Source organism: Molothrus aeneus, chromosome 8 (assembly GCF_037042795.1).
Source record: "Molothrus aeneus isolate 106 chromosome 8, BPBGC_Maene_1.0, whole genome shotgun sequence".
In the NCBI taxonomy this organism is placed as follows: Eukaryota; Metazoa; Chordata; class Aves; order Passeriformes; family Icteridae; genus Molothrus; species Molothrus aeneus.
Genome location: NC_089653.1, coordinates 15,184,130 through 15,198,215, shown reverse-complemented (window position 1 = coordinate 15,198,215; position 14,086 = coordinate 15,184,130). Strand labels below are relative to the sequence as shown.

At 41.2% G+C, this 14,086-nt stretch overlaps 1 protein-coding gene across 1 annotated transcript in view; it reads right to left on the bottom strand.

Moving 5' to 3' along the window:
* Positions 1 to 14,086, bottom strand: part of CHAT (choline O-acetyltransferase) — a 38,342-nt gene that overhangs the window by 9,296 nt on the left and 14,960 nt on the right. The window contains exons 7-12 of the mRNA XM_066555047.1: positions 12,960 to 13,137; positions 8,399 to 8,568; positions 6,028 to 6,128; positions 5,704 to 5,832; positions 4,341 to 4,463; positions 2,750 to 2,891 (exon numbers count right to left, since the gene is read on the bottom strand). Coding sequence (XP_066411144.1) covers positions 2,750 to 2,891; positions 4,341 to 4,463; positions 5,704 to 5,832; positions 6,028 to 6,128; positions 8,399 to 8,568; positions 12,960 to 13,137 — 843 coding nt within the window. The remainder of the gene's footprint in view (positions 1 to 2,749; positions 2,892 to 4,340; positions 4,464 to 5,703; positions 5,833 to 6,027; positions 6,129 to 8,398; positions 8,569 to 12,959; positions 13,138 to 14,086) is intronic.

Genomic DNA, 14,086 nt, shown 5'->3' with positions numbered 1-14,086 from the left:
AGACAGTCTTCTCCAGAATGGTTTATCTAGACAATGACAGTAATATTAATGAAAGCCATTACTGATATTTTACTAGCCAGTCAAAAAATTACTCCCATGTGTGAAAGGGCATCTAGGACTTTCCAAGGCTGCATCCACAGATGCCTCACATTTCAGATAACAAACTAGTAAATTTTAACTCCTGTCAAATGGCAGCCTTTTATATTAAGGGAATGATCTTAAGAAGTGTTGCCTTGCTGTACATCAAGTCCAACACTGCAACTCTGGGAGACCCTGAAACAGCCAGAAATGAGTGGGTCTCCAGATAAACAGGGGACCTTCAGCTCCTATGGACGATGAATGATCTTTTGAACAAAGAATTCATTTTAGAAGCAAGTCAAGGTCACCATCAGGGACCTTCAAAATACAAAGTCTGATATTTTTTTACAAGGCTAGAGCTAGGCCTTAGTTCCCTTGTACAGATTAAATTACCAAATGCAGTCTTTAAATCTGATTAATTTACAGCTATTCAAGCAATCCCTAGTGTCAGTAGCTTCTGCTTTTACAGCATGTCAAATGCATGAAATATTTCTCCTGCTGAAGAATCAATCTGACTCAATCAATCTTTGGTGACTGTTCAAGCTATCGTTTGAGGATAATTTTTTGTTTGTATCAGAAGAAAACAATGTTTTTTAATTGGATTTGAATTAATGGCTATTAACAAACTATATTTTCGGGAGTTCAAGGCTACTTACACCAGGTTGTGCATCTCTTTGTGCAGAAAAAAGAATTAACCCCTTCACATTCAGAGCAGTGCGTAGGTCTAAAGAAATCACCTTGGAATAGGGTTGTATTAAATTAATTTTGTAATGTTTCTGTGATACTGATATATATGTAGTTTTACATGGAAAGATGAAGATGTTCACATTAAAACAAAGATTTATTAATGTCTGTTGGAAAGAACAATCCCAGACTAGTATAAGTGTCCTTCTAGCTCTCGGTGGAGAAGAGGCCAGGAAAACTACCACTGGGTTGGTTTGCATTATGATTACAGGTTTTCCAGGGGAAATGAAACCATTATTCCCCCTATTCTGTATGGCCAAGGCATGCAGTAGAAACATATGGGGGCTAAGACTGAGCTTCATCTAGACATACATGCTATTCTGCAGCTTGCTTATGTAAAACAGGACAGTTTAGGGGGCTGGGAAAGGGGGCATGAGCTCAGATTTGGGTGGGAAAAAGATGAGAAATGCTGAAGCTCTGGGAGAGCAGCAGGAGTCAGTAAGTGTTGGAAGAAGGCAGGAAGGAAGAGAGTTCCAAGGAGCTAGAAAGATCTCTTGAAACAACATGGTTAGGAGCACGCTGGCTCCTGCCAGCAGCACAGTCAGTGTGCCACAGCATGGGCTGGGACTATGCTGAGTGCCCAGGTGGGGAGAGGAAAGTGCACAGAAAACAGGAATTCCGATGAAATGTGATTGAGAACCATCTTGTCAGACAGGGCACTGATAGGAAATAAAAACAGCCTCTTGTTGCCTACTGTGTGGTAGTCACTATGATGTGCAATAGTATGGTCCCAGTCTGCCGTGAATTACCCACCCAACAGTGGGAGTTACTTCAGGTTTTTTGAGTTGTTTTACCATGGGACTTACTTGAGCTTTGTCAGTCAGGAGCTAAGTTCTGGGCATAAGAACCTTAAGGAAATTGAAGAAGCTGTGGATGAAGAGAGGACTTATCTGGGCAAATTTTCATAACCCTCTGGGACGTTAGATCTTGCTTTATAATTTTTCATTCATTTACACCTAATCTATAACCCAGAAATGCTTCTAGCAATGTTATGCTAAATTCTAAAGAACAGCCATGTGGGCTGTTGCCAGTGGAATGGGCTTACTGTGAAAAATAAACTGTATTGTGGCAGCATTTAGCATCTAAACGGCCACCTGGAAATTCCCTGTACAGCAGCGCAGTGCAGTGGGTGGAAGTGATGCAGAGACATTGAAGGAGGCTCTCCAGGGATGGTGGGCAGGACAGTGCACAGGGCTGTTTGTGCAGCTCTGCTCCCAGCTGCACCTCTTTGCATCCCCATCTACTCTGTACAGTGCTCATGCTTCTGGCAAACAGATGGTGGTGGCCCAAAGAAAGGCAATTTTAATTTTTCTTTTTGCAGTATGGTATCAGGACAGTTTGGAGAGTTGTTTGATTAGCTTGATGAAGCTTTTCATCATCAAGGTTCAGCTCCCTTGATGATTCTATAAGACTTAGTCTATTTGGTAGAAACATCCCTTTAAAACAAAAAAGATCAGCCAGAACATATCCACATATCCAGAAATGAAAGCATGGGAATTACGTCACATATTGCAGGCTGCAGCAGTACTAACCACTGCAGGGGACCTGCCAGGAATTCCCCTGGTGTGGCAGTTTAATGATCCTGAACTTTGCATGCTCAGCCTAGATGTCTCCAGGGAACTGAATTTGGATCTTATGATAGAACACTCATAAGGCAGTACTAAATTTAAAATTAGATATTATATTTCTTATAACATCATGTTCAGGTACCTCTGAATCTTTTGAATGCTTAAATAAAAGAAAGGGAATTTTTATATTTAGCTTTATGGTTGGTCTGTGCAAAAAGCAAAATCCTGTAATACTTGCTACCCTGCCCTACGCCTTTGTGTTCTCAGTTAAGAGTTAAGAAGTGAGAGACTGGGGACCATGAATGCATTATTTCCTTGGTGTTTTGGCAAAGAGGACAGAAGGAGCCAGCCCAACCTACCGACACAGCTGCCTTGTCACCTGCCATTGCTTTGACAAAAGCCAATGCTTCCGAGGTAGCAGACCTGATATTCTCAACCCGGCCCTCGTCAAAGCGGCGCAGGGAAGCGCTTTCATAGGTTGGGACAAGCCTCCTGTGGAGCCTGAGAGGGTGAAGGAAGAAAAACAAAGAATGGTTATTTTCAGAGTCCTAAAGACTAAGAGAAATATAGGCTTGGTGCATTTTATAGTTACGGCCACACTTTTATTTCTTGCACAGTATTCATCTTAATGTTGATAGAATGCTGTAAGAAACTTTAAAAAGATGGATGCTCACTTGTCTCTAATATGAAGAGCTGCATACAGCTGTATATGTTTTAGTTATGCATTGCCAGTAAAAAATGACTTGTTGTGTAAAAACAAGGCTAGTGAAACAAAAATTTACTGAAAGATCTCAAGGAATGTTTTATTTTCACTGCATCATAAAATAATTGTGTAATTAATCATTTACTTATGGGCTTGAAATATGTTTTATTTAAAACAAGAGAAAATGCACCAAGTGCGTGAATGAAAAGAAGAAAACCAAAAGGGGAATAGCCTGTTTTTTGTGAGCTGGAATGACAACCCTCAGAGCAATTAGAACAGATTATAAAGATTCTTATTTAATTTGGGTCCAGGTATATAGATACTGCTCCTTGCTGCAGGAGACAGACTGTGTCTTTCAGTTGAAACAGGTGGTCTCAGAACACAACTGTTCCCTAAGGTTTTTATGGCAAACAGGGGATTTATATCATGGCTGGGATCCAGATGAAAAGCTTGGGCTAGGTCATAGTTGAATTTTTATTAATGGAATATGCAAAATAGATGTTCAGTAGATGTTAAAGGAGTACTTGAAATGTGTTAAGCATTTCTGGTCTTGACCAGGTAAAGACCACTCTGGGATTTAACTTGTTGTGGTAAAGAATTATTTGTGCAATAGGCTGTTCTGCGGGAAACCATGCAACCTATCTCTACCCTGGAGTTCTGGAAACGTAGAATGGAGCTTTTCACTTTGATAAGACCATGGAATTTAGGGGATCCTATCAAATCTTGGGATGCTTGTGAAGAAGGGAACAGCAGTAGTTACTGTTCTGTGTAGGAACTCCAGTCTGATGTGCTGTGCTGTAGGGGATGCTTTTCAGCCTGTGCCAGAGATGCATGTGTGGTTACTGCCATGGTTCCTCCCAAGCCACCCACCAGGCAAGGCAGTGGTGTTTCTGCCCCAGGGAGCTGGGCTCCCCACCTGCCGCTGCTCCAGACATCCCTGCCATATTCCCTCACCACCTCAGTGCCAAGCACAGGGACAGCTGGCGGGAGGGTACTGGCTGGGAATGGCATGGGTGGGACACAGGGATGGGAAGGCAGAGCAAGAAGAGGGAAAGGGAGGGAAGAAAAGAAGTACTCTCTCCCATAACTAGGTATCAGTTTCTATCTTGTCTGCCCTGCAGTCATTAGGAAAGATCACTCATTTTCATGTAGGAGGCATTTGTTTGAATGTTGAGGAAAAAATGGACCCTCTGTATAAAACCCCACTACCTTGTGTGCCTTGTTGTTATCAATTGAACTAACCTTACCTGTAGAATGCCAGCTGAAGTGCTATTTGAATGTAGGCATCTGGGCTAAACTTCTGTTTCTTAATGAATTCCTTTCCATAGTGCTCAAACTTGTAGGCTATAAAGTCCAGATTTTCCACTGCCCTGGAAAACAAGCAAAAGGCAGTTACTACTGGGGTAGATGTAAAAATCTCATAGAAATGTTAAAGTTGGAAAAGAACTCTTAGATCATCAAGTCCAACCATTAACCTACCCTACCTTGTTCACCATTAAACCATATTCTGTCTCATTTCTGTTTGAAAATAAAACCCAGAGATCTTTTCCTGCCAGTACCCTCTTAGAGGTGAGCGGTCTCCTGCTCTGCAGACAGTCCTGGCCTTTGGTAACTTGTTCCTAGACAGTAAATTTTATTCATACAGATTCTACACCAGGCTTGTTTTCTGCAGCCATAACTGTAGCACTCAAGTCCGTTCATTTGAGTAGATCATCTTTTTTAAAAACAAACAAAAAACCAAACCAAAAATCCAGCAAACTTAGTGTTTCCATCCCTGAAGCCTAAGCAAGGGTCTCCTTTGTTCTTCACAAATTTCTGAGACATTTACTGGTGTGAGAATTGGGTGCATTTATGAACTGATGAAGGTGCTAAGCTCCTTGCAAGATTCAATTTAGAGGACTACTACCTTTATTTCAAAACACAAAGGAGTTATTCTACATCCTGAATGTTTTCACTCATATGTATGTTTCTAGCCTTTGAGGCTTCAAGACTTTGAGGTCTTATCTAATGCAGCCACACTGGACATGCTTACAGCTGATCATGCAGACAATGTGTTAATTCTCTAAGAAAACATCATGGGCCTGAATGTTGAGAAAAAATTCTTATTGCTGCCCCCACCCCCAAAGATCATGCAAATCTTTGACAGCCTGGAAACAGTCAGAAAAACTAGACTTTTAGGAGCACTATGAATGTAAACAAATTATGTTCCTAAATTCAAATTGTTTATTCAAACCAGTTGTATTCTACTGTCCTCTATATGTACCTCTATTGCCCTGGCTTCAGATTGAGTCAGCTCAAACCCATAAGACACAAAAACAGAGGACCTGCATTGTTTGCATCCTGTGCAAATATGGGTAAGCTGTTTTTCCAGTGGTTTTAGAGTCCCTAATATTTACATGGAAGGAAACAATGGTAATGCAATTCCTGAATACAGACAAGTAGCTCCAGCCCATAAGGGTCCTATCCTGCCCAGAGATGCTAGGTGTGTGCAGTTAGGTAAGAAGAGGAGGAGCAGGAAAGTAGGAGGCCCCCAAGGAGGGAGCCCATGAATTGTACTGGGTAGTTCCCAGCTTGCAGTCACGGCTGAGAAAGATGAGGCATCTGTTCTACCTTTGGAGTTTTTCTGCTGCTGATGCCAAATGTGTCTGAATATCAGGGGAACACTTCCATCTCAGTCTCCGTGGAGCAGGAAGCTCGCTCACTGAATCAGCTCGGACTAATTTCTTGGAATTTTCTTTCCTGTTGGTATGTGAGACAGAAGTCATTAAGGTCACAGGAATAATCCATTTATTACACACTGCTCTTTTAGCAGGTGAATTACTGCTTCTCAACTGTTTAATGTGTCTCAGTGCCCCAGTGCACCTGGGGAAATTTGCCATGGCAGAGGCTTCCCAGGGTCTGGAATGGGTGTAAAATGTACAGAAGGGAACTCACATGTGCTTGAGCAGGTATTCAGCACACTGCACCATGACGATGCCATCGAAAGGGGAATGTTCGCACACGGTCCCGCAGAGTCCGTCTCTTCCTACCACAAACTAAACAAGGAGAAGGATAGATGCAACATACACAGGGAATAAGTTGTGTTCTGAGTAAGTTATCCATGATGGAAACCTGACAAAGGTGTTATTGTTCCCCTGTGGTTTTCTTATTGCTCATATTAGGAACTTCCTTGCCCTACAGATCAGTGAGTGACTTACAGATTTACTGCAGGAGACTTGCTTGTTCTGTGAAAGGTGTTGCACTGAATTCCTTTCATGCTGCTCTTTGGGACTGAATCCTGTGAGAATGTAAATGTTAGCAATTCCCAATGGAATCTGAAAATTTGATTTAGCATCTCCTTTATAGTACATAAAACCCATCAATGCAAAGACAGGCCAGGGTTCTCCTTCCACTTTTGAGGACAATAAAACATCTGTGTCTGGGAAATCCTTAGGATCCCATTTCATTACAAAGCATCCTTATTTGATAGCTTTCTCATAGCTTATTTTGAATATTTTATTTTTAGATGCTTTCTTCATTTCATTTCCCTCTTATTTATCTTTATTCTTAATTTCATTATGTACACATGGCACTGCTGGTGACAACCTGCTGCACTTCAGTTCTGTGATACACCCATGCAATTTGCAACTTCTGCATCTCATACAAAAGCAGATGTCTAGGCCAATACTGCAGCTTTCCTGTCCTTTTCCTGGGCTTTTCCCCACACTTGTTTTGAAGTGCGTTTGGCTGGACTTCCCTCACTTAGCTCTCTCTTGCACATTTGTTTCACATCCTGCCTCCCTGCTTTCCATGAGGTTTTCAGAGAGTGGGCAAGATGCAAAAAGCTCACCTGGACATTTTCTGAACCCTTAGTACAGAGGTGAGGAAGAATATAGAGAGCATGGCTTCCTACATAATCTGTGTTTGCATAAAAGGAAATGGGATCTTATTTCCCTAAGAATTTCTCTTCACCTTTGAACTACTTTGGCCTGAATACATCTGGACAGATTAGGCTCTCTCACACTCTATACAATTTTATTTGCTTTCTGCTGCCTTATGATAGTAGACAAAAAGAAAATGTTGCTCTCATCTGCTTGAAATATCTCAACACTTGACCCTGCAAATAACAGGTCTCTAACTCTTCTAAAGACATGTGGTTTGTTCTTCAAAAGAGTCTGCTAATAATGTCATTCGCAGTGGCATTAATCAGGACTGAGTACTGAAATGTATTTGCTCTTGGGTAAGTTGGTGCAAGTGGGAGAACAGATGGGACACAGAGCAGAGAGCTCAGTTGAGCTTATGGATCAAGATATTCTGGCCTTGGTCAGGTACAGATTGTGGGATAAGCAACCATAGATATAAAAAGAAGAACTAGAGAAGTACGGCATATATACAGCTCTCAATTTTTTTGAAACTATGTGGTTTTGTAAGGCTGCCAAGTAACACATACAGTAGGCTGATTGTGTAAAGAGTAGGAAATTGCTGCTTAAGGATGTAACTGCTTGGGGCTACAAAAATATAGAAACTGATCCGTAAAAACAATAAAGCACCTTCGACTTCTTTCTGCCTTGACTTCTCACATCCCTCCCTCAAAGTCCCATCTCTCAGTTGTGGCAATTATTTTAGGGGTTTCTCTTTTCATGTTGCTGTTCTTAGACACAGCAAGAGCAAAAAGCATTATGCAAGCAATGTATCAGTCAGGGTTTTTTCAATATTTCATAAGGTGTCAACATTGTTGACAGTTGGGAGATTAATACATCACTTCACTCTGGGTCTATTGCAAAGAGTGGAAATAACAGTGCAGTGCTTTAAAATACGATGATCAAAATCTGATAGGGAAAAAGGCTGGAGAAAGCAATACTTAAAGAAAGTCTCACAAGGATGCCATTAAATGAGTAAACAGTCTGTTAAGTGAGGATTTAAACATGTGCCAAATTATAAGCAGTAGCATTTCTAGGATGTCAGGAAAATGCGTAAGAAGGGGAAACAAAAAAAAATATTGTGCTTTTATTTTTTTTCATTCTGGGATACTAGGCCAGCATTTTCATTCCATTTGACTCAGTGTATAAAAACATTTTGGTTTTTTATATCCAATGTCTGCCTACTCATACATCCGAGTATCTGTGTTATCTCAAGAGCAAAGGGCAGCTTTGGAATAGGTGGAGGTGTTCCTGCTTCCCCTGCTTTGCAAGGGACAGCCTTGCTCACACCAAACCTGCCCAGGCAGATGCTGGCACCACCTTCCCCTCTTTCCCCCACCTGACTCTAAGTGGTCCCCACCATCAGGCAATGTGCAAGCAATGTCACAGTGCTGAAAGGTTTTTACCTGCATAGGTTTGTCATACCAGCGATTGGCCCCATTTTTATGGTAGCCCCCTCCATGCAGCATGTGAAGGGCCATGTTTGTGTTGTTGAGTTCCACCCCACTAGGGCTGTCCAGGCACACCAGGCATATGCACCGTTCAATCATGTCTAGAGAGTCGCGGTTGGTGGAGTCTGGGGATAGAAGAGTGAAATGTTCACATCCTCTTACCTCTGAGTACAACACTGACTGGGGAACCCTCTGCCTTGGAGAGCACTGAAGATCTGACCCTGACTCTGCAATGAGCTGGTGTCTGCAGAGCTTCTCTCAGCAGCAGATCATCTCAGTGCTAGGGAACATTGCACCAAGGCATTAATTCCTGCGTTAACTTTTGTGACTCTGTGTATCTCTCACATGATTCAATAATATCCACTTTCTTTTTCTGCCTTTCATTTCCTTGAAGTAATTATATTACAAAATAGATCTATTTTACTCTTAAAGCCAGCATTGCTTACTTATTTTATAAATAACAGTGACAGAGGACAGGTGGAATATAGAAAATTTCAGAGCTCACGCTAGTGCTGCAGTATTCTGCTCTGGAACAGCAGAGCTGAGAGTGTTTTTGTGTTGTCCCCTATGAAAGCCCTTTTCAGAACAAGGAACAGCAGGGTCTATGTTGTTTTTGTCTTATTGTATTAAAACCCTCTTGTCTGTCCTGTCTCTGATCATTAGCTTATGTTGCCTACATCACGTGAGGAAACATCTGTGGATGAGGTTTTGAGGTTTAGTTTTTGAATGTGGTTTTGCCAAAATCATGGGTTGCCATGTTACACTGCTCTTCTGTCACTACTGTACTGCTGAATAAAATGGGCTTTTCTGGAACTCTTTCTCTTTCTTTTCCCTATCCTGACACTCTTATATGGTTGGACTGCTGGGCATATTTTTACTTTGTCCTCAGTGCTTCCCTCCTTATTTATGGTATATTTATATGTTTCTCAGTTTCTTTGTCTAACTCAGAAATATTACAAAGGCTCAGGGTTTGTTTTCATCTGAAGAAGTTTGAAGCATAGGACATATTTAATTGTGACCACTTCTTACAGTTCCTCATTGAAAGATAGAAGTGTGCAACCTATAACAAGAACTTGTTTCATTTAGAAACATATAAAATAATTAATTGCTGTTATATGGTTGTTAATAAGATCAAAGGAGAAAGGGCTTTCAAGCATCAACACAAAATTCCTTTTGCTCTTAACAGATCAGCTTTCATCCTCTGGCTTTGCTAGATTTTAGTGTAAATGTAAACTTGTTTCAGGATGTTCTCAACAAAAGATATCAATTCAGATTGATCAAAACTTCTTTCAAGTCTAGGCTAAGTTCAACAAATACATGCTCAATTCAGAAAACTATTTTAGCTGAAAGAATGGAAAAATATTTAAAATTAAACAATTCTGATTTGCATTTGAAATATGGGGCCATTTCAATATGTGCATGTTTTCAAGGTTTGCAAGTATGTAAAGGGGCTGATTGTCTGAAAGAGCAGCATTTTTCATTGTAAGAAATAATGCACCTTTCCAGAAGGAGTAACATAGGTTAGTCAAGAGCTAGAAAAAACCCAGACACTTGTTACCATCCAGGTTCATTCTTCAGATGCTGAAAAAGAAACCAAATTTGCAAGAAATTAAAAATGTGTCAAGAGAAGAAGAGGCAAGTGATAGCAGTGGCTGAGAAGGAAGAGGGGGAGCTGTGGCCTTGTGCAGGCTATGGTAAGGTCCTGCCTATTGCTGTTTGGTGGCTCCTGCAAGGCAGCATTAGCAGCTGGGGCCCAAGGGACAGAGATGGGCAGTCTGACTTCTTGCAGGCTCCCTGGGGACCTCGTGGAGTGCAGAGTGTGCTGTGTCCCCTTGCCAACAGAAGAGTCCTAGAGAAAGCAGCTGGAGCACCTGCCAGCTCCTACAAAGGCTTGAGCCAAGAGATTGTTTGATGGGGCGTGCAGAGAGGTTGCTGCCCTGCAAAATGTAAACACCAGTGTCCCTTGGGAGTATCTTCAAAAGCATTCAGAATCTTTAGAAGAGAGAAGACACATCCCTGTCTGCTTGGCTGTAAAGCTTTCCTAGTATCTCACACTTGCAGGGCTGACTGTAATTGTGGTATTTTTTTCATTGATGATCTGGGTGCATCAGTACAAAGGCTGAAAAGATCCTTGTGAATGGAACTTGCCTGGTATGTGTGAACTTCTGGTGCTTGCAGACAGGCATCTTTGAGGAAAAACAGCCTGGCTAGTGATTTACAAACTGCTCACAGCTTGCTCAGCATTCTGCTTTCTGCTGTTTGATAGGTATATATATTTCATTGTGGCTGCTACCACGCATCTTTGACAGATATGAAGCCCTTAGTCTGACATATGGCTTCAGGGTATCTGGAGTCTAGGTATTAGAGTGAATAAAATTAAGCTGTGCCAGAAACAGAGAAGCAGGGGAAAGATGCCTTTACAGAAGGAAACAGACATATCCAGAGGGCTGATCAAACACTGAAAAATTATCATGTGAAGCAGGCAATACATTGTATGAGAAGTCATGGACCATGACTTGGGATTGAAAATATATACAGGAAGAGCTAAAACAAAAGAGAGTACAACCAAGCCTAAAGCCTGCAAGACTTTTCTTCCTTTCTAATGCACAGTTGCATTGAATTGGCCAGCCAACTGTTGGTTGGTTAGATTTTTTAAAATTTAGTCTTAGAAAGAAAAATATGAGAAAGCAGTTTTGAATCAAATTCAGATGGAGTATGCATGGGACTGTCGCCAGTCACTTCATACAGAATTCACTTCCTATACTTAGGAAGAGGAAGCTAGTTCTGCAGCCTGAAGGCAGTTACAATGCTGAGTGTGTTTATAAATCAGTGATGGCTGGGTTTATTACAATATCTTGGACATTTTCTCACCTAGAAGACCTGTGCTCTACTTGCAGGTCTGTGCAGGCCCATGGATATAACTCCTTCGTAGCCTCTGCAAAGCACTGCACAGGTTTTCTGTCCCAAAGCATTCTCTCTTGCCCTGCCCAGCACAGACCAGCTGTGGAGTGACCCTTTCACCCACATTGCTTCCCAGATTCTCTTATTTATTGTTGCAGGAACATTTCACCATCACAGATTAGAAAGAAAAGGGCTGTTAATGATCACACATCCATGTGTAACAGCAATGCATTCACTTATATAGAAGGGCTGAGCTAACCTGAATGGTCTGGGAGGGGATTCCTGCTTAGATTAGAGAAGGCTCACATCATGGTGCTAGGAGGGTTACTGGTGCAGAATCTGGTTTTTCAGCTGCATCGCTGAGTTGTTTGCCTTCTGATTAAAACTTCTATTTTGGGAAATGCCAGGCAATCTAAAAACACTACGGAGAAGGTTTTGCTAGTTTTTGTTGATTTTTCTTTTTGTTTTCCTTTTGGATGATATAGGTTAACAAAGATATTTTTGCTGGAAGTTTCAAGGCATTGGCTGTTCTCCTTAGAATGGCATGAAAATAAATGATTAGGTGTTCACCTCAATTTTCATTAAAATAAGTTTTTTTTTTTTTTGTTTCCTCCTTTAAAAAGAAATTATGGGAAGAGGAGGGGAAAGCTTAAAGATGAGACTAATGATATAAGTTATTGCTGAAATAATGGCCAGGACTCTCTGTGTGTGTATCTGTACTAAGTTTTATAATCACAGATAAACTTGAATAAGAAAAGGGGAATCTTCCTTAGGATGATAAATTTATTTTGAGACTATTGGCAACTCTTGTATATTCCAGGGCATTAGTAAAACAGCAATATTTTCTGTGGCATCGCTGAACTGGAGATAAAGAGATGAGTTAATGTTTTCTTCCCGATGAAAAAGTAAATACTTATTGCATGTAAAATGGCAAAAAGAGGGCATTTTTATCACTTAGCCTCGGGATAAAATACATAAGGTGTGGTGTGATGTGATGTGATAGATGTCACTAACCCCATCCTTTATTTTCATCTGTTTCCAAGTTTGCCATTCAAGTCCAGAATCTGAGAGAGCTAAACGCTGCCTGTTGGAAAGGAGAGAGAGAGCAGTCCCCAGATAATAACTGGTGCCATCTTTCCTAGATAGTTAAGAATTGGTTGAATCAGTCCTGGTACCTTCTCCATTGATTAGAGAGAGTACACAACTAGATTCAATAGGTGTTTAACTTGCAGCTGCTTTTGTTGGATAAGATCAATAATATCAAATAGTTCCCAAAAGCTAAGAGGATACATCATTCCTATTGGTACAAAATGGATATAAAGAAAGAGACAAATCACAAAATCTGACATAATGTAATTTATGCAATGAAAAACAAAGAATGGAGTGGGAGTTATTACATGGCATAACACTTAAACATACAAAGCCAAAGGGTCAAGCCATTTCTGCCGCTCCCCTGGCAACACACATCTTATAGAGTTTCCTACTGCTGGAAAAATTCAGCAGTGGGGTTGCACATTCAGTCCTGTGTTTGCTGTGATGTTTGCTCTCAGCAAAGAAAGGCAGTGATGGTGAGGAGGAAGATGATGAAGAGAAAGCTGGGGTTGCTGCAGCTAACCTTTCATAAGGGTCATCCTGGCCTCTGCCCACTCTGTTCTTCCGTCTGTTGTCAGCAGGCCAATTGGAGGCAGCATTTCCTCTTCATTCTCTGCCATTTTTGCTATCTTTTGTAACTGAGTGAAAAGATCTCCCTCACTGAGACGACGGAAATTAATGACAACATCCAAAACAAAAAACTGCAAAAAAATTACAGAAGTCAGAATATCAGTCAGAAGTGGGTTGGACCCTTTATGGTCCAACATTTTGGTGTCACCTGGGTAGGTGTTGAGATGCTGAAGTCCTGCCTGGAGAGCTAGGCCTGCATGCAATGCACCACAAAACCACTGGGGAATGAATGGCCCAGGACTCAGCTCTCCTGTGTTTTAACACCAATGTAAGGCCAGTTGCGATAGGGGACTTATATTGTGTGTTGGACTCAAATAAAATACACACTATTGGAATAAGCTTTAAAAACCTTGGAGAGATAAAATCAGGCAGTATATAAGTAATTTTCGTGGTATTATTTGTTTAAACATAACCTAGAGAATCTAGAAAATTTTCTGTGCTTCCTGGAAAAGCAGAAGGCACTTCACTGGAAGCTACTTCCTCATTCCAAGAGCACCTGCAGGCGTGGCTGCAGTACTGCAAACAGTCAAGCTGTGCTCTAAGTGCTGTGCCCAGGGAACAGACTCTGCCGCTCTCTGGTAATTACTGGTTGGGGCAGATTGACTCTAACACTTCAGTATTTCTGCCTGCACCTGTGCTGACTTCTTCAGGCATAGCTTAGAGCCCCTACATGGTATCTATCAATATAGGTGTGATGGTGGTATAGTTGCCATGAACTTGACTGGGCCAATACTTGCCTGTCATGAGAAGAGCATTTCCAGCAAATGCACTCTAATAGGATTCTTTTTTCTCTGTGGTTTCATCGCTGTTTATTAAACATTTTTGTTTGAAAGAGAAGGCAAATAAATTCTGCCACATTCCTCCTTTCTGCATCACTGTACTTGGAGCATTATGTGGTCCAAGGACAAAAATGCTGCAGAAGCATCTTTTAGAAATATCAACTGCAAATGCTTGGTAAGAAGTGAGCTCATGCATAGCACACTAATTGCATTTCTGAACAGAGATTAGATTAGGCTCTTC